The sequence below is a fragment of the Nestor notabilis genome, unplaced genomic scaffold (assembly GCF_000696875.1).
Source record: "Nestor notabilis isolate BGI_N333 unplaced genomic scaffold, ASM69687v1 scaffold22191, whole genome shotgun sequence".
NCBI lineage: Eukaryota > Metazoa > Chordata > Aves > Psittaciformes > Psittacidae > Nestor > Nestor notabilis.
In genome coordinates, this window is record NW_009913662.1 from 32,359 (window position 1) to 52,571 (window position 20,213).

The window sequence follows — 20,213 nt, forward strand, 5'->3', positions numbered from 1 at the left end:
ATGTTAAAATCTAAAAGTTGTTAAAACCTGCATGACTCACACCCAGAAAGACACAATATCTAATTTATGGCTCCATTGACAATGTTGCTTTAATTAATTTTCTTCATCTTTTTTCTTGTTCCTCTGCTTCTCGTATCTCATCTGTTTGCATTGCCTAGATTTTAATTAAAAAACCCCTCTCCTCTCTAAGGAGCAATCTGAAGTGGCAAAAATAATCACCTAAAATATTACAGTCATTAAAAAATTGGCTGCAGTCAAAGCCATGCATTTTCAATTTGCCGACAAATGATATTTTCGTTTCTTTTTAAAGTGTGTTTTGTATGTGAATGGCATAAGCCAGCCAGCCTGGCTACCAGAGATGCTCCTCCAGCTGGGTGGGCTGCGTGACAACTCCTTAATGGGGGAAATTGATGGCCCTCTGCTCATGTAGAGGTGAAGGCATACTGGGCAGATTTCTTTCCATCTGCCGTCAGCCCTTTGCAAGCTGGCACTGCCCAAATGCCCAACACATTCATTCCAATGCCAGAAATGTCGCCAAAAAATAAATTGTGAGGCTACAGCTGTCTGAAAGAATCATCGGGGCCATTAGGCCCAGGAGAGATAATACGAAAAGAAGCATCAGTGTTCGTCTCTGATAAAAAACTAATTAAATGATGGTAAAGATGACTGTGGATACTTTAAAGGCACAGAGGTGAACAACATTTTCATGAGAGTGAGGGGACAAACCTTGGGAGGATGATATGCATAGCCTCAGCCAAAAATCTGTTACATTGAGGAATTTCACACTAATGTTTCTTGTTGATGCTTCTCCGAATGGCACAGTTGTATCATTTAGTTGCTCTCTGTTCTGCTTTCAAGCAATGAAATCCCATACTGTAAAGCCAAGAGGTATTTGTTGATTCACAACTTTGACTTGAACAACTCGGACAGAATCTGGTCTGCATGAACTTCAGTGCTTCTGTTTACATTCCCAATCTTTGTCTCTTGAGCATGTTAAAAATCTTCTGGGCTGTGTCCTTAGCTTCAACTGTGGCACAGGCTGACTTGGTTGATGCTTGTGCTACTTCACATGGCAGGGTGAACAGGAGACCTCCAGAGGTCCCTCCCAGCCAAAAGGTCATGCTGAGGGTAGCAGATGTCTCCTTATGTGGTGCTCTCATGCAAGTCTTCAAAAATATGGAGATTGTTCAGGCATGCTACATGATGTAGGATCCCAATACTACTTGGCACCCTTAAGCCATTTAGATGCTATGGAAGTTGGTCAGTATTTCTTTATGAAAACACAAATAGGTCCAGTTGGAAATTACCTGTTTCACCAAATCTGATTTCCCTGCTTTTGCTGACCAGTGGTTTTGAACAGTCCTGATTGAAATCCTTCTGCATCTTAGAAAATTAAGAGGCTTTCCTAAAAGCACCTACCAAAAAAGGTGAAAGCTGAAGATGTAAAATGTAAAGAGTCTAGATAAAGATGTAAAACGTAAAGAGTCTAGGATAAAGACGTTTGATAAAAGTTTGATTTTGAAACCATGCACTGCTTTCTCCCATAGTCTGCGTCTTCAGATTATTAGCCAATGCCATCATAATATACACAGAAAGCTCACCTCAATTAATAATATTTGCTGGCTCTCATAGACAACTTGGCTAAGAAACGTATTCATAGACTAGCAGTATATTAATAGATAACAGCAATTTTAGTGTGAAAATGTATCTTTTTGAGCAGTGGTACCATTGTAGCATTAAAGAGCCCTGATCCAGGAACATACCACTGCTTCCTCTTCATGCACAAACCAAAAAACCTGTGTTCCAGGAAAATGCCATCTGTTTATAAAACAGGAGATAAGCTGGGGATGGGGAGATGTTGGGAGTAAGAAGAAATGTTGCAAGAGGAGAGAGTGATTATCCTGGTAAGCAGTGCAATCTTCAGTGCAATCAATTACAATATTTGTTGAGAAAAGCACTAAGGAAGAGTCTGAAGGATATCATCTGGTTGGGAATTTGCCAAACATGGTGGCAGAACAGGACATGCAAGTTTTGGTCATCTCACCAGCAGACTAAGTGACAAGCATTGGCAGCCAAGGAAAAGTAAGCCACAAAATGGTAGTATGGGAGATGGTGGAAGCAGGTGAGAAAAAGCCATGCAGGTGTTGTACAAAGCCTTGAAATCATGGAAGAAGCAGTGATACCACAACTACCCAGTAGACAAACTTCAGAAACACAGTAAATTCAGAATGAAGATTAGACTGAAAGTAAATTCAAGCATGTTGAGATATGGGAATGTATGCAGCCAATTTTCATTTTGCCCTATTCATGCAAAGCAATAGCTTAACAACTGCTAGTGAATAATAGTATTGGTAGTGCCAGATTAAATTAAACATTTTTTTTTCCCCTTGGGATGACCACAGTCCCTGAACAGAACTTGGCTTCTTTCCATTTGGCAGCAGGCAGGAGTTGTTTATTTATGAATACAACAGTTTACTTATGGCAGGCTTATAGTCCCACTTCTGTTGCAAACAATGGGAAATAGCTACTGTTGGGAAGTAGCTCCATACAAGCGCCTGCGAATGTCCTATGTTCTATTATGAGGTGATTTGGGAGAAAACTTTCCTTAATTAAGGCTATCAGATTCCAAAGGGTCCTGAGGGAACCGACAGATGAAGTGGTTAAGCCACTATCCATTATATTTGACAAGTCATCGCAGTCCAATGAAGTTCCCACTGCCCAGAAAAAGGGGAAACATAACTCCCATTTTTAAAAAGGGAAAAAGGAAGACCCAGGGAACTACAGGACAGTCAGTCACACCTCAGTGCCTGGCAAGATCATGGAGCAGATCCTCCTGGAAACTGTCCGAAGATAAATGGAAAATAAGGAGGTGACAGCCAACATGGCTTTACTAAGGGCAAATCGTTCCTGGCAAATTTTGTAGGCTTTTGCAATAGGGTTACAGTGTTGGTGGATAAGGAAAGAGCAGCTGATGTCACCTACTTGGACTTGTGCAAGACATTTGACACTGTCCCGCACAACATCCTTGTTCTGGCAGTGTGCACTTACAGCCCAGAAAGCCAAGCTCATGCTGGGCTACGTCAAAAGCAACAAGGCCAGCAGGTTGAGGGAGGTGATTCTCCCCCTCTACTTGGCTCTCATGAGACCCCACCTGGAGTACTGTGTTCAGCTCTGGGGCCCCCAACACAAGAGGGATGTGGACCTGTTGGAGCAAGTCCAGAGGAGGGACACAAAAATGCTTAGAGGGCTGGAGCACCTCTCCTGTGGAGACAGGCTGTTGTTGGGGCTGTTCAGCCTAGAGAAGGCTCCAGGGAGACCTGATAGCAGCCTCCCAGTACCTAAAGGGGCCTAAGAAATCTGAAGAGGAACTTTTTCCCAGGGCAGGTAGTGATAGGACAAGGGGGAATGGCTTTAAACTGAAAAAGGGGAGATTTAGACTAGATATTAGGAAGAAATTCTTTACTGTGAAGGTGGTGAGACACTAGCACAGGTCACCTAGAGAAGCTGTGGCTGCCCCATCACTGGAAGTGTTCAAGGCCAGGTTGAATGGGGCTTTGACAACCTGGTCTAGTGGAAGGTGTCCCTTGCCCCTGGCAGGGGGCTTGGAACTAGATGATCTCTAAGCTCCCTTCCAACCCAAACCATTCTATGATTCTATGATTTATTCTCTAAATGAATTTTTCCTTACAAATTAGTTAACTTTTCAGTGTTGCAATTTGTGCAAGGACATACTAAATATTTCACATGCTTTTAATACCCTCTAAATGAAATTAAACTCTGCTTTAGTTCTGGACCTACAGCTGATGCTTCTACGGTAACAAGGAGAAATATCCTACAGGTTGATATCATTTGGCCTTTCTAGTTAGAACATTTGCACAGCAAGCTGATTTGTTCTTATCTTATAAATTGTTTAAGTGTAAATAAAAATGAAGCAGAGAACACATTTAATCTGGATTTTGTAGAAGAGAACTCTACATCTATATAGAGAGATATGCAGTATCTCCAATTTAGGGATAACTTATTCCATTTAGTTTCAAAACACAACAAGTGTTCATCCCACGTTTCTTATCACTTTAGAATGACAAATAATAAGAAAAAAAGGACCTGTAAAATTCAGTTCTGAAATACTAGAAGTATACAAACTACCACTGCAAGTGTAAAGCCTTTAATCTGGGGAAGAGGCAACACAGTATGTAAATTGTATTTTAGTTCTTTGTTTCTAAAGGCTTGGAGTCTAATCCTGGGTGGAACCCAAGAAAAAATGAGTCTGATGGTTTCAATTCAGTCTCTAATCTGTTCAAGCCCTATTACAAAGCCACAAAATAATCCAGTACAGGCAGCAGCCTCCCGAATGTTGAACAAAACTGACAAGGTAGTTGGGGGTGATGCTGGTGAGGGACCATCTCATGTGGAGCTCCTTTTGCTCCTGGAAAATTTGGCTTCCTAGGGTTATTCACCCCTCAGCAGCCCATCAGATATAAAAAAAAGGCAGTAAAGGGAGTGACAGAAAGTTACTGCTTGGAAAGTGAAAAGGAAAACATGGAAGCTAAGTGTGAATTGAGGGTGATGATAATACAGGTGAGGGAAATGGGGCAGCTGGGAGAGAACGAGCTCATGAGCAGAGGAGCCCTGGCCCTTGTTGGGGCAGCACAGCTCATGGCAAGGGGATTGGAACTAGATGACCTTAAGGTCCTTTCCAACCCTAACTATTCTATGATTCTTTGATCCTATGAAACAGAGCTCATCCTTGTCTGCTTCTCCAATGGCCGTGAGTCCAGGGTCCCAAATGGTGGCACTGGAACAAAAACATACCAGAAAATGATGGCCCTCCCTGAGAACTTCTTTAAAAGCCATACCTGTGTTTTGAACATCTTTCTTATTCTCTTTAAAAATAATGAGCTTCTACTACTGGTTTCATAGGTATGTAGAACAACAGAAGGAGTTAAACCCCCGCCTGAACTTCTCTTCTACGTAGCTGTTTCATGTGAGATTCAAAGCTAACATGAGCAGAGGGTGACTTGAGCCATACGTTCTGTGGTTCATTAACACAGAAAATATGCATAAAGATACATATTCATAGATACTGTGTAGCTGTGTGCTAAAGCATGAAGATAATTTTATATAACCAATGAAATAAATTATGTATTTGAGCTTTCATAAAAGGTTGATCATACGCCACTGTACAAATAATTACTTACGCACCCCTTTGCCAAACTGCCCATTTATTTATCTTGACAACCTAAATAGAAACTCCATCAGAGGTACTACTTCTGTTAGACAGCAGAAGGACATGCAAACATTAGACGTTAATGGGGTTGTATCTGTTTTCTGTTTAATAGGTGGCTTTCATTAGGCAAGAGATTACTAATTACATACTCCACTGTCAAGTATATATAACTTAGCACCTGAGAAATAAATAAGGCTTATAATGGATTTTTCAAAGCTTGTATGCAATTGTAGTAACTATCTCAGTAGGATTGATTCATCTATTTGTTTCCTAAGAGATGAAGGGTTACGTATACATTTGAATTAGGGTTTAGCCTGAATATTTATTTTTATTGTATTGACTTGACTGCCTGCAGATAAGTTTTGTGGCAGATTGACAGATAAAGAATACTTCATTTCTGTTCAGGAAATTAAGAAAATTCTGAAAAGCAAGAAGCACAATAAACAGATTATGCTTAAAATTCTGCTGTTAGCAATACATGTGAGCATGAAGGATAAAGTAAAAGCCGTTTCTCAGTCAGTTATAAGTAACTGCATAGTACAGTGTTTTTCAAAGAGAAATAAAACTGTTTCATTAATTTCTGCTAGTTATAAAATATTTTATGTGTAAATTGTTCTGCCTTTTCAGTGGCAGCAGCTGCATACATGGTGCAGTGTGTATATAGTGCACTAACAGAGCAAGGAGACTTGGATAAAATCTCTTTAATTTCTGTGATAAATTATCAACACTTCGGAATCTTTCTATTGCTTTGACCTTTATTTGGAAGAAAAACACTTTAACAGCAATTTGTTTATTTCAGTGTTGAAACAGTCTTTACATTTCTATGGTGTGCTTATTTCCTTAAGTGATAGTTAGTCAGTATTAATGAACACAGAGCTGTTGTCATTCGACTATAGACCAGAAAGTCTCTATACAAAAATCAGACTTCAAGTACTTAGATTTTTTTCCAATGTGTAGGCACCTCTAGAAATGTATTCATGAATTACATTCCTAAATAGAAATTAATTGCTAAGTTATTGGCAACCATACTTCATAATCATCAACAAAAAAGTTTCAATTATGTCTCTTCTGCATTGATAAACGAAGGAAGAGTTACAGAATCTGACAAAATGTGTTATTTTTTACTTTGCTCATAAAATACCATAGACAAAGACGGACTGGCCAGTTTTCATTTCCTCCACATCTTTCTCTTTGTTAAAAATTTAATTATTCACTTATGTGGCACTAACCATGACCTTTTTAAACACTGAAGTGATTGTCATACTTTGCCTCAGCACGTTAGGAAGAGATTCTGAGACAAGAGCACTGCATAGATGATACTGAAAAGGTCAATGCAATTTAGCATTATTGTATCTCTTTTTCATATGTTGAACTGCGGTAAGAATGCAGAATTATCCTAATTAATACTTTCTTATTCCAGCTTTCACTTTCATGCAACCAAGATTCTCCCTCAAAAAAGTGTTTGAGCTAATTATTACTTTTATCAGTGTTTGTTGTTATATGAACAATTCAATAAAATGCCAAGTTCTTCCAGGTTAGTACTCCTGGAAAGTCATGGTATTCAGGGCATGCTAGGGCAGATGCATGGCTTCATTTGATGCTGCTGAGGTGGTGTATACAGAAATACAATAGGAAAAGAAGATACATTGGGTTTAGGGGTAGCCCCAGCACCCCTGAGACTGCTGTATCACAAGGACAAGTTGCCTATAGAGCTCTTTCTTATGCTATTCCAATTAAATATGGCAAATGTAACTTTTCCACTCATACGCTTCAGATCCAAAGTTTACTATATGGCAATGCATAGTGATTTTACAAACAAACACCTCTTCTGGCAAAAAATCAGGCACAGAGATCTGATGTGTTTCACAGCGTGAAACTCTTATGCTGACAAAATACCCGTAGCAGTATTTGGTATACTACTGAAGTTATTTCTTCCACACACTTGTTTATGTACCAGCCATAGTGGCAATACTTTAAAATAGAAATAAACACCCCGAGATATGGTACATGTCTTCTCTCTGCAAACACAGTTTTTCAGTAGTGTGTAGCTACTTTCATTTGTAGGGGAGCAGGCACAAGATTAGGACACAATCATTGTTGGGGGTTGGCCAGGAAAGATAAAAGATGACCATCTTTTTTTCATTTTTATTTCTGTTTTGCTTCAGATGTCAGTGAGTCATTAGATAATGTACAGGTCGCTCTGAGCTACAAACCTGATGTAACATCACCTCCCATCTGCTGCTTTTGCCCACAGCATAGCTGCCAGTCGGAGGGAAACTCCATCTACTTCCACGGGACAGAGGGCAGCGAGTTCAATTTTGCCACAACCCGGGATGTGGACCTCTCCACGGAGGATGCCCAGGAGCAGTGGGCAGAAGAGTTTGAGAGCCAGCCTAAAGGGTGAGTGCCCCGCACGTGCACAGGGCCCTAAGCAGGCACACAGCACCACTCCAAGGAGGAGGAAACTGGATAAACAGCAAATTGCATTTTGTCTTTGCTGTGTACTCAGGGAAGATTGTGGCTAGGATAAACAGTACAGTAAATAACAGGTGATTGTGGATTTTTGGAAGGAACAAGTCCAGAAAGCCCAGAAGGAACAGTCTGTCTCCAGACCATCCTGTAATCAAACTTTTTTAATGAGAAGAGTCATGCTTGTGACTTAGGTAGTCATTCTGAAGAAACATTTCATTAGCTGCTGTAACCCCACGGCAATGAGGAACATACACTGTCAATTTATGGGTCTCTACTGAATGTTGATTTTAATCTACAAAGTACTTCAGATTGTTAGCAGCTGATTCAAATGCTGCCTATGCTGTGCTGAAGGCAAAGAGCACTTTTTAAGAAATACATGCTAATGTGTTCCATGGACATGCAGTTTATCTGAGTCTTACAGGAAAAATATTCACTGTGAACTCTGTGCCAGTTCAAATAATCAACCCATGGCACAGCAGGTGCTGTTTCAGACAAAAGGAAGAAAATAAGTATGTCTGTGCTGTGTGTTAGGTGACCATGTTGGATACATTTGAGATGTTCTCTCAGTCTCTTTTCTATCCTGAAAAAGCAAGATGGGCATGCTACCTGGGGACATGTGCCCTGTCTTCTAGATCCTGTCTCTGCTGAAGCAGGTATTACTTAAGCTAAGCTGGGCTCATTGTAACCCTGGTTAGCAAATGCACAGTTTCTTCCTATTTAGGAATATTGCATTTTATCTGGCACGTAGTGCCTGGCTCCAATTGCAGGTGCCACCGTTCCCAGCTAGGATTGAGGCAGAGTGCAGCCAGCAGATGCATTTTGCTCTCTTATCATGCATGCAGTCCCAGGAACCTGCCCTCGGAGGGGGTAACTTTGTTTTCCAAGGCAGTAAGTAGCCAGCCCAAGGCCTCACAACTTTATCCTTTTATTTTTGTTTAATTGTTTTTGCTTTTCACTTCTCTCAATTGTTACTGTAAGAACGGAAGTTTAAATTGCATGCAAACATGAATAGACAGTGAGCTTGGGTGCTGTTATGGACTACATCCCCATCATACAAGATCATCACCACCGCTGTCCCTCTTTGCAACATTTCTGTGGGGCTTGGCTTTGGGAATTGTACACATCTGCAAGTATATGAGTTTCCTTAATCCCTTGTTGGAGAAAAATTTTTGAAAGCTATTTAAATGGTATTTGAAATATTGTTTTGCTGTATTCAAATAGTCACACTTTATACCTGAGGCAGAGCTTGCAGGAAGTTTTCAGACTCCCGTTTGTAATATCAGCTGGAGCCTGTCAGCTCTTTTGGTCTGATATGTTATTATTCATGGAAAGGCAAAAGCATCGCTCATAAGTGAGAGCAAAAGGAAGCTCACATGTAGTGGTCACCACCATCTGACTCTGTACCAAATGGTCTTGGAGGTGAGACATCTGAAACAGCTTAACAGTGGAGGCAGAGAAGTTATTGTTATTTTTAACAAGCAGTTGATCGGTATTTTTTGCATGTCCCACCTAAAGTAATAGGCTACATGGATAGGGGTTGCCGTTGTTAGTACCATGTCTTCCCCCCCGCTATTCTCTTTTAATTGCTTACATTAGGGCCTGGTACTAAAAGTGGACAGATCCCCACATCAGGCTGCCTCTGCCTCTAGCAGATACATTGCTGCTTTGGACTTCCGTGTTCAGTTGATCTAGTTTAGATCCAGACATCATTCTATCACTTGTTTTGTAATGAAGAATTTCAAGAGTCTTCTGAGGCATAAATCAATTCAAATGTAATGTTAAATCCAGAATGTCCACATCTCTCATACCATCACCCAGGTTCCTTCTCTATTTGTCCTTAAAGTGTGTTGATGTATTTCTATTTAAGTGCTATTTTTTTTAGCATTGTAGAACATTCTGCATTTCATTTCTAATGCTGCCTAAAAGGAGAGGATCCCTGGAAACATCCAGGATCTGCATCATTCATGGCCCCAAGTTGTTTTGTGGGTCACTACAGAGAGTGTTTTAATTGAGCTAAATAGAGCATACAAAAGATCAATGGTGCATTGTGAGATTTTGTCATGTAAGATAAAGTAGGCACAACCGTTTAATTCTGCACTTGCCTTCAGCCCAAGAGACCCATTTTCAAAATTGTGTTTTGATTATACTGCACATCAGCTTTAAGAAGTCTGCATGACAGAATTAGGGTTAGGTTAAACTGCACTTCCATTAAAATATTTGTATCATAAAGCTTTTCAGTGATGTTAAGCTTGCTAATTCCTGCGTAAATGACTGACAGTTTTAAAGAAGGATTTCCAAAAAGGCACATTGCTGATCTGTCGCAGCTTAGGTCAATGCAGAAACTGGCAGCTTTTAAGAAGATCAGAGAATCCTAGAAATACATTTTGAAATAGTTGGAATGGTTCAACTGATAAATAGACTGTTACGTTCATGAAATGACAGGTTTTGAAATTGTCATATGGCACATAGCTGCTAGAGACTGTTTCTGCTGGAAGGGGACAGGAAAAGGCTCTGCCTTCCCACAAAGGTTTCCGAACTTCAGTGTGTTCTCATCCATCCCGAATCATGCTGGCTTCTTAAATGATTGGATTATCAGGATTTAGTGATTCTAAATAATTTCACTGTTTTAGCAGCCTTATAATTTTAAAATACTTTATTACAAATAAATAAAGGCTTCAACATGAATAATAACATATCAGACCAAAATAATGTGCAGGTTTTCAGCAGTTTCTAATCCTTCAAAATGTTTTATATTTACCAGGTTTTGAAGAAACCAATGCTTTCATGATGAAAACATATTTTCAATAAAAAATATTTAATTGAAAAATTCTGCAACAGCTCTTTTAATTATCACTGAATAAAAGTAAGATAAAATGTTGTACAGAAAAAAATGAGAAAGATTTTATCATCACATATTAGAAACACAGCAGCCTTTTTTCATACTCTGTTCATGTGTCAGTTGAAAACTGCTACCCTAAATGCTCAAAAAGATGAAAAGAGATCATTTTTAGCTATTATCAGCTACATATTTAATGATTGTATAGCAGACATGGTGGACATGTGCCTATTCAAGTTTCATTGATCTGTAAATCTTGTATTATGCAAAATGAAAAAGAATGCAATTATATTTTAAGCGTTTTCATGGCAGAAAAATAATGAAGGTAATAGAACAATACAGCACTAAATATTTGGTAATAGCATTCATTAAAAACCTCATTCTTTTAGTAATTCATGCTTCCCTTTATTTAAGATATTTACATTCACTTTGTTTTATTTCAGTTAACTGAGTTTAAAAACTAGTACTGAATATGTAAGCAATGTCATAGGGATCATATTTGAAAAGCTGCATTTATTTTTTGTCCTCTGGAAGGGTGGAAGCAGCTACTTATGTATGTACAAATGAACCCCTAGAACATGTTTTGTGTGAGTTCATCAATAACATGCTCCTGCACATTCTTTGCCCATTGTTGGCCTCTCCAGGTGGGACATATTTGGAGCCATCACTGGTACTGAATGTGGGACGCTGGAATCTGGCTCAGCTATGGTATTTCTCAGAGATGGAGAAAGAAAAATATGCACCCCCTACATGGACACTACAGGTTATGGGAACTTAAGATTTTATTTCAGTATGGGTGAGTATATATTCCTAATGTAATACAACATGTGAAGCATGTGCTATTTAAATTGCATAGGACTATATTAAATAATCCTCAGAAGAGGATAGCTCTGATCTGTGGTGCCCATGAGTATGTAAGACTGACCACTGTGGGTCAGACGAGAGTCCACCACTCTGGATGCCTACACAAGTGTACAAATGCAGTGGGCACATAAAAAAGCCTCCCAAAAAAAATCTCCCAGATGACACTGGCTTGCAGATGAAAACTTTTCTGAACCAGACAGGGGACTCTGAGTTTAATAGCCCTTGGTGGGCTTTTCTTCCATGGGTTTATCCAGCCATTTTTTTGCTGATACAAACATTTAGCTCCAGGTTAAAAGAGTTTAAATATAGAACGTGTGTCCATGTAAGATTGGTGTCTAAACTCCCTTTATAGTTAGAGGAGATTTGGTCAGTACCATTGTTGGAAAAAATCATTCAGCTCACCAGGAGACAGCTGTGCTGGACCAGCTGAGTAGTTCCCTGGATTCCACTGACTGCATGGGTTCCGTTTCTGTTAATATAAAGGAAGCTTTAAGCAGCTGTTTCACATATAGGTGTGGGTTCACTCTTGTTCACCCCTCAGGCAGGATTCATTATACAAGCACAAGCTGTTGCCACTTGAGGTGTCCAGGTACATCTGAGACAGCAGCACAAGGCTGGCAGATATAACCTAGGACTTGGGGGAGAGTTACAGCCTGCTGACGTAGGAGGTAGGTGATGCAGGCCTCTCCACAGTGTCTAAAATGATCCTTGGTACTGGTGTTTAATCAAATGAACCTGCCTGTTGTGCCCACAGCTCCATAGTTTAACAATTCTTCATGTGAAGAAGCATCTTCTTGTCTTGTATCTTCTAATTTCACACAATGCCCCTTTATCCATCACTAGAAGAGATGGTCATATCTTCGTCATCCTTACCACACCATAGAAGACTTATAGATACCCGTCATATCTTCCCACAGCCACGTCCCTGTAGACCCTGGAGTAAATCCATCAGAGTCAGTGGAGTTGTACTTGAGGATGAGGTAGGAGTAGCACAGAAGTGGGATAGCCTTACCTGGCTGAACCCATAGGATAGTTTCTGCTCAAAAACTCTTACTATATTCGTAAGTATTTTCCTCTGCTAACTTATTGGTCCAGGCTGAGATTCACACAGAGCATGCTACAGTGTGCTACAGTCTTGGAGGAGGTATGGCCTACCTGTGGTATCACTTGTGAAAATCACTGATGTGGTGTTAGCATCATCTGCAGACCTTCCCTGCTTGGATAAAGTGCAACCTGGCTCATTTACCCACAGCTAAGAAAGCAGCCGAGAGCAATCCTGTCCTGTCACTTCCCCTCCTTCCCTGTTGTTAGTGCAACTGCACTAGTTCAGTGTTGCAACATCAAAATCAAGATGAACATGGTGGTGTCATTGAGTACCTCACAGTGTTTTTCCATAACTTTACAAATAAAGGAAATCGCATGAGGTTATTCTCTCAACACCGTGTTTAAAGGAGGTAAAGATTTTTGCTTAAAAGTAGAGAATAATAGAATAATAAAGGCGGAAGCAGAGACTAAACTTGTGACCTCCACAAGCAACCTTTTGAATCAACAAGAAAAAACATACTTTATTAATGAGTGGAAGACCTCATGTTATTCTAAATTGTCGCCCGTCTCCTCTGTTACGTGAATTACCGATAAAGCACAGGAAAAAGAGGATGCTTTTTCCCAGTTCTTCCAAGCATTACAACACCTGCAAGAGAAACAGGAAAGAAATTTACTCAACCTTCTGAACTTAGGGGAGAAGTTGTCAGCGCAGACAGGCACAGAGAACAGGGGGATATCACTTGAAAAATTATTCTGTACATATGCGTAAATTAAATAAATAATGGTTTAAACATTCAGGCAAGCAGAGCATTTGAAAGGGCACGTGGATGTTCTTTATTATAGTATAATACACATCAAAGTTGCACATCTTATCTTTTTCTCTGGACCAAGAACTATCTACCTATAATGAAAAAAAAAAAAACAGAGAAAGTATTTCATTGTTTTATCAATGCAACCTTTCTACTTTACAGACTTCTCAAAGAAGCTTTCTCATCCTGGTTTTTCATAGGTTGTTCTTTTTTACACCTGCAGCACCCACAGTGTACAGGGAAATGGTGTTTCCTGTGTCAAATACAGATACTTTGTTTTAAAAACTTTTTTCCAGAACACCAAACGAGTGTGATGATGTCCCTCTCACAACTATGGTGCAGAACTTAATGCTCATATTCGCCAATACAGCTGCTCTTTCAGAGGTTAAGAAGTGTTTTGGGTTCTACCGATACCAAGTTATTTCAAACAATGCGCCATTCCAGTGTGGCAACCATGTCATCTCTTTTGTGTGATACAATAGACTCCATCCATCCCTTTCAGGATACAGTGTAGACAGCAGAAGCAGCAGCACAACAAGGTTCACAGCAGTCTTCCTCATTTCCTGCAAAGGAAAGTTCTCAGCTGACAGTCTGGCATCTGAGAAGTGCTTAAGAAATCCTTACATGAAATGTGTCTGGCTGCACAGAGCGCAAGTACCAAATAACAGTGTACTGCAAGAGCTTAAAAATCAGAGCGTTTCTATGTAAATGGGATGTAAAGCATACAGATAGAAGTATTGCTTTGGGCACAGCATTTTCTATTAAACTTGTTTTGATAAGCTGATTAAAAGAGGTACTTGAGGTTTTCATAATTGTCAATGTCCTTGATCTCTGGCATGGTGTATCTGATCAAATAGTTCTTATACACTGTGTCCTTAGGGCTGGTGTTCTTTTGTTTCATATCCTAAGTTAAATAGCATCTGGTTGTAATTATTTTCATAATTATGGCTGTTTAATATGATTCCACTTTCCAGTAAGAAGGGCTTCAATTAAGTTTTTATCCCTCAAATGTGTGTTGTATAGGGGGAACTTGTGATTCTGGAGAATCCCATGAAAATGATGTCACGCTTTATGCCAAGATTGAAGGCAGGAGGGAACACATACCTCTTGATACCCTGACCTATGCTGCTTACAAGGTAAATCATCTTAACCAAAGTAGGTGGATGGGATGGAAAGATCAATCTATTTTCAAGTCATCACAACAATGCTGTATGTTGAATTCCACAGGGACAGTCAAACATGATCTGGACGAGCACATAAATCATGTGCAGATCTCACAGTGATACGGTGCCTTTGCACCACGGGCTCTGCAGTTAGAGCTGATTATTCCATCCCTGAGCAGGACTCTGGTGTTCGCTAGTGCTGGGGTAACAGGCACAAATCTTCAGCTGTCAAATTTGACCTCACAGATAATTACTCCTGCCCCCACTCGAGCCCCTGCAAGCCACTGTTTGATACTCAGGAGCTTATGTCCTGAGAGAGTCAGTCATGGTGGGATCAGTGGCTGGGAGGAGAGTGACTCGGAAATGCCTGGGTGTCTTTCCCATGCTTAGTGCAGGAAATTTCACATTTTACGCTTTTTCTTTCAGTTTCAAACATAGTTGTATGCCCTTTTAGAGAGTCTGCAGTGATGTGGCCATGAACTCAGCCATAGGAGGTGGTTGCTGACAGTGTGCACAGGCAGTGTCTCCTATGCCGATAATGCAGCCTTCTTGCAACCACATCCCAGTACTCTCAGGCAGGACAGCAAGGACCTCAAGCTTTCTGTCAGGATCCTTCCTGTCTGCCCTCAGTAACCCAGCCCTGAGGTGTTTTTATTCTGCTGCTGTAAAAAAGACAGCAAAAATTGATATGTAATACATATACACATGTATTTATGCTAGAGATTGAACTGCAGTATGCTTATACAGTGTGTGGGAAACTTGGTGGTAAACATGTAGCTGATTTCAAGCACAGGTCTGTGTGCATTTTCACTGCATTCAGAGAGCAAATGTTTACAGCAAGGTTTGGTCTGAGTTTGGTTGAGTCACTTGCATTGTTTCATTGTGCATGGCTTCCCTCCTTGCCTGCTTCTGTGTGAAAGACAGGGTTGAACTTTTTAAAACTAAGGAAACTGTAATTGTAAAATAATAAAAAATTAATTGGGGAACTTGGAGAAAGATAGGATCTGAAATTACACTGAATTCATTGTGGAGGGTTTTTTTAAACAAGCAGTTTTAAAGCTGACATCCTCTTCTGACATAATAAAGTTCTAATTACGTTACTTTAAGACAAAGGCTAAGCTTCGTAAAGCAGTGCTTTCATTTATTTCAGCAGTATCACATCCTCCCTACATACGCCTGTGAACTCATGCTGCTACTCCATTCTCACGTATTCAGACTAGACATGTCATTACCCTGCATTTGCTTCTGTGAGCTGAAAGGCTCCAGGACAAATATCATCTTCCATTACTAACAGCGCACTGACAAAATAAGCTAGTATTTTTCAGAACACAGAAGATACAGCCTTTTCTGCAGTGTCTTTACACCCAAACAATCTGATCCCACCAACGGGATAAGCAGCACTGGTATCCAGAGTGTTAATAGCTATGCATGTAATAATATTTTTATTTGGGATCTTCTGTGGGAAAAAAGTGGCTAACAAAGTCAATAGAAATAAAGCAGAGAGAAAGAAAATCATATGTTTGGTTCATAACATTTGAAATTGCTTTTCTATTTTTAATAGTAACTTGTGACCTCTTTTAATAGTATTTGTTTTATTTAAACCTCATTTAATTTCTTTTAAAGGTTCCCTCTTTGGTTTCTGTTGTCATTAGTCCGGAGCTGCAGACTCCTGCAACCAAGTTTTGCCTGAAGCAGAAGAGTCATCAAGGCCACAACAGGAATGTCTGGGCTGTGGATTACTTCCACGTCCTTCCAGTGCTTCCTTCCACAGTGACTCACATGATCCAGTTTTCCATCAATTTGGGTTGTGGAACTTATCAACCTGGTAACAGGTACCACTGGCGAGGTCTCTCCTGTGATTATCAGCTTTCTATTACATTTTGGTTTATAACATCGGTATGAGTATTTGGATATTTTTTTCCCTCAGAAAGGAGGAGAGAATTAATAATGAAAAATGTAAGCTGTGCAAAAGCTAATGTTTCTCCTGATCTCCACAGACCCAGATTCATATCTCTCATTTGCAATAAGGAGTCTGTTAAATAGCTTTCCAGGTCAAACCTTACTTTTCTTAGTCCATTATTCTGAAATACGCTCATGATTTCAGAATGACTTTTGCTTCAGTTTCTAATGGATATGAGATTTACCTCTTAATACTGTGTAAGGGGGAAAGTACTAAAGGCAGTGGCAGAAACTTGCCTGCTGAGCCTGGTGGTAAATGTTCTCCATCTTAATAACCATCAGTATGAGGACTTCACAGACCTCTTCTGCTGGCTTCACTTCATTAGGACATTCAATTTTTTCCATGGAGTTAAGGAAGAAGGCTCCATATTTTGTAGAATCAGAGACATGTTGGTTGGAATCATCTAGTGAAACCTACTGCTGCAGCTGGGATTATTACCAACATAAGTCAGGTCAGCCACAGCTTTGCTTATCTGTGACATGAAAACCTCTATGGATGCATATTGGGTGACCTGCTTAAATGAAAAAATGTTTCCTAATGTCCACTACAAAACTCTAAAGCCATGTCTTTATGGTCACTGACTTTTGTGCTGTACCTGCCAGTACTGAGGAGAGTTTTGCTCTGCCTTCCTCGTGAGTGCTCTCTGCACCATCACAGGTTGCCACAGTTCACCTCTCCTTACCACACTGAGCAAGCCAGATCCTCAGACCCTCCTCACTCAGTGCTTGAGGCCATCGACATCTTCATCATCCTCTGCTCTATCTCTCCAGTTTCTTAACATCCTTCTTCAAACAGGGACACAAAACCAAACTGTCCACTGTCCTTGTTTTTTTACATACGTGTGAGACTGCCTATCCGGATAGTTTATGAGGATTAAGTTACTTCATATTTTTCCAGAGTCAAGAGCTTAAAGTAAGAGACTGTAAATGCTTTCACATCCGTGTTCCAGGGCATCCACTTCCAACTGGAAAGAGCTGCATTAGCACTGACAGTCCTAGCTGCCATGCAGGGCAGCAGAATTCAGTGGGCGGCAAAAATCAAGGCATTGCACTTATATTTGATAGAAAGGGAAAGCAGCAATATTTTTCTACATGGAACGAGAAAACTTTGCCTGTAAACACTCCTGGACTGTAAGCATGTTATATAAAGTCTCTGTCTCAGTCTGTTATCTGATGAAAATTAGTATATATTTTGAAAGATTAATATTCTTCATTTGTGTAAACTATTTCCAAAGCAGAAGTGAGCTTCATAACAAAAAGAGCACTAGGTCCCCATTATCCCCATTTGTATGTCCAAAATATAGCAGCATTTCCCATCTCCTGGTCTAGAGCATTATTGTAATGCTTTCATTACTTCAGTGGGAGAGACTTGCACTGAATGCATTCAATAAGTATGACCCTACAAGGTATCAGTACAGTTGAATCTGAAATAAGTTAGTGAAAACCTCCATAAACTGTTTTAGTACATACTTACAGTATCACAGTGATGGAACATTTAAATAAAGTCATATTGTCAGCAAATTATAGTGAAAATGTGAAGTTATAATCCAATAATTTAATATTAAGGTGATGAAACATTTTATAATGTTTCACTGACATTATTTAAGATAAAACAGAATATTACAAGCTAATTACATGGGGGAAATTACAAGAGTATTTCAGTAAAATACTAAATCTGTAATAAATCAAATACTTTCTATATTTCTTTTTTAAGGTCTTCAGAATGTCAGATATCTAAGGACTTCCTTACACTCCTAGATTGACAACAGTGGAGCATTTTAAATATGCAGTGAAACAGGGAAGGAAAAAAATCGAGTAAAACCTTTTTGAAAATGGAACTTCGCAATGAATTTTTGGGAAAATGGGTTTATTAACTTGTTGTCATAGACTCAGTGGATGGTCCCATAGAGTCTGGAGTTCTCTAATGTCACTATCTGCACAAGGATGGTTTGATTTGCTACTAGTCTATAAAACCAGCAAACAGCAGCCTTTTTCCAAACAAATCTGGAGTTTTCACATATAGTTATGTTACAAAATCCAGAAAAAATCACCACAGAGCACTCCAGGCTCTGAGAGGTGGGAGGAAGCCTCCAAAGACCACTATGGCTGGGAAGCACAGGGGCTCCCATGGCTCCCAGGGGCTCTGTCTGCTATGAGGGCTCTCTGAAGGGTGTTCTTCCCCAGGTCCCCCCCTCCTCTGCAGTCCTCACTGGGGGCTGGCCATTTTCACTGTTCCATAGTGCTTTTTTGATCTCCATTTAGGCACAATGGGTGAAGGAGGCAGATGACTGAGGAGTCCAGTGAAGTTAATATTTGTCAGCAATGAAAGGGAAGAGCTGGCCAATGCATGAATAACCAGTGGTCTTTTACCACCTTCTGAAGAAGCAGTGGTTATCAGCTGGCAGTTATATATGTCCTGTGCTCACATCCTGCTGTCTCGCTTTGACTAATCCAAGTTTTCTCCTCATTATTTTTGAAACCATTTCTAGCTGAAATGTAAGACTAACATTAGCTCATTTAACAGCAGCACCATAAAAGCACTAGCTAGATGGTGGCCAAACACAGATCAGGTGTTCAGACAATTCTCGGTGTTCTTTAAACGCTCAGATTTGTTTCATGTTTGCATTTTCAGGATTTTTTTTATGCAAAATCTGCTTCAAATTATTTCACATTTCAGCATCAGTTATTAGGAATAGTAGATTTGGTGGTTTCTCAGTGTTGGTACTTCTACATTCATAACTACGCCAGATGTCTGAGGCTCATGGTGTCTTTCTCTTTTCCTTCCTTCACTGTGTTACCAGCGTCAGCTTGGAGTTTTCAACCAACCATGGTCGCTCTTGGTCCCTGCTCCACACTGAGTGTTTGCCTGAGATATGTGCTGGACCTCACCTTCCTCACAGCACCGTCTACACCTCTGAAAACTACAGCGGGTGAGAGTGCTCTCTGCAAAGCTGAGATGCAAGATTAGAGAAGTGAATTATGGGTGACAGAAGAAAGCAGCAAAGCACACAACCTCGTGTCATCTTTCATTTTTTACTAACTGAGGACAGCAAGGAAGGAGTGTTCTGGTCTCCCTGGCTGCCCACTAATGAAATTTAAAATATATGGGGCTGCTTCTGTGGTATAATATTTTTTTCTGGTGCTAAAGACAAATTACAAGAAAAAAAACAAACCAAACCTAACAACTGTGGACAGTATGCTGGGAATTACCAGCAAAGCTATACCTTGTCAAAGCCACAGAAGTTTTCTTCTCAGTCAGAGGAGCCATCAGTCAAAGACATATTTACATCCTCAGACATGTTCACTCACTTGGAATACTAATATTGAGTTACAGTGAAGCATGTTGTCTGTACTTCTGTAGATGGAGATAGTTGTTAGTGCCACAGTCTTCTATCAACCCTTCTCTATTAAGTCTCTTCAGTACTCTTCTGACCATAAAATGAACTGTGACATCTTGTTGTGTAGCATAAGTCCCATACTGTATATTTCTGTCTCCCAACTTCCGTAGACACTTCAGGGCAGTGGGTATGACTGTGACAAAAAAGTGTAGTTGAAGCATTGCTATGACCTGGTGATGCTCCATTTCTGTACCACTTTCATAGGAACCATTATCCCCAGTGTGTGTAGGAAGTGTAGCCCCCATGGATGATGGCCCAGGGAATGATGGCCCAGACTACAGCAGACCAAATCCTCTGTGCCCTTCTTCTCACTCCCAGGGGTTCCCATCTAACAGAGCTCAGTCATACTGGAAGGTTTAATTCAGTATGCAATTTAGGAGATATCCATTGTGACAGAGAAGTCACTACAGTGAAGCAGCTTAAGGTCTTTGTTGACTTCAT

General features: G+C 40.1%; 1 protein-coding gene across 1 annotated transcript in view; it reads left to right on the top strand.

The window, feature by feature from the left end:
* The window catches only part of LOC104412552 (reelin-like), a gene marked incomplete at its 3' end in the record, with an annotated part of 47,572 nt that overhangs the window by 11,705 nt on the left and 15,654 nt on the right, over nucleotides 1-20,213 (top strand). Inside the window, exons 4-8 of the mRNA XM_010023302.1 lie at nucleotides 7,482-7,627; nucleotides 11,180-11,331; nucleotides 14,276-14,388; nucleotides 16,039-16,247; nucleotides 19,176-19,304. Coding sequence (XP_010021604.1) covers nucleotides 7,482-7,627; nucleotides 11,180-11,331; nucleotides 14,276-14,388; nucleotides 16,039-16,247; nucleotides 19,176-19,304 — 749 coding nt within the window. The remainder of the gene's footprint in view (nucleotides 1-7,481; nucleotides 7,628-11,179; nucleotides 11,332-14,275; nucleotides 14,389-16,038; nucleotides 16,248-19,175; nucleotides 19,305-20,213) is intronic.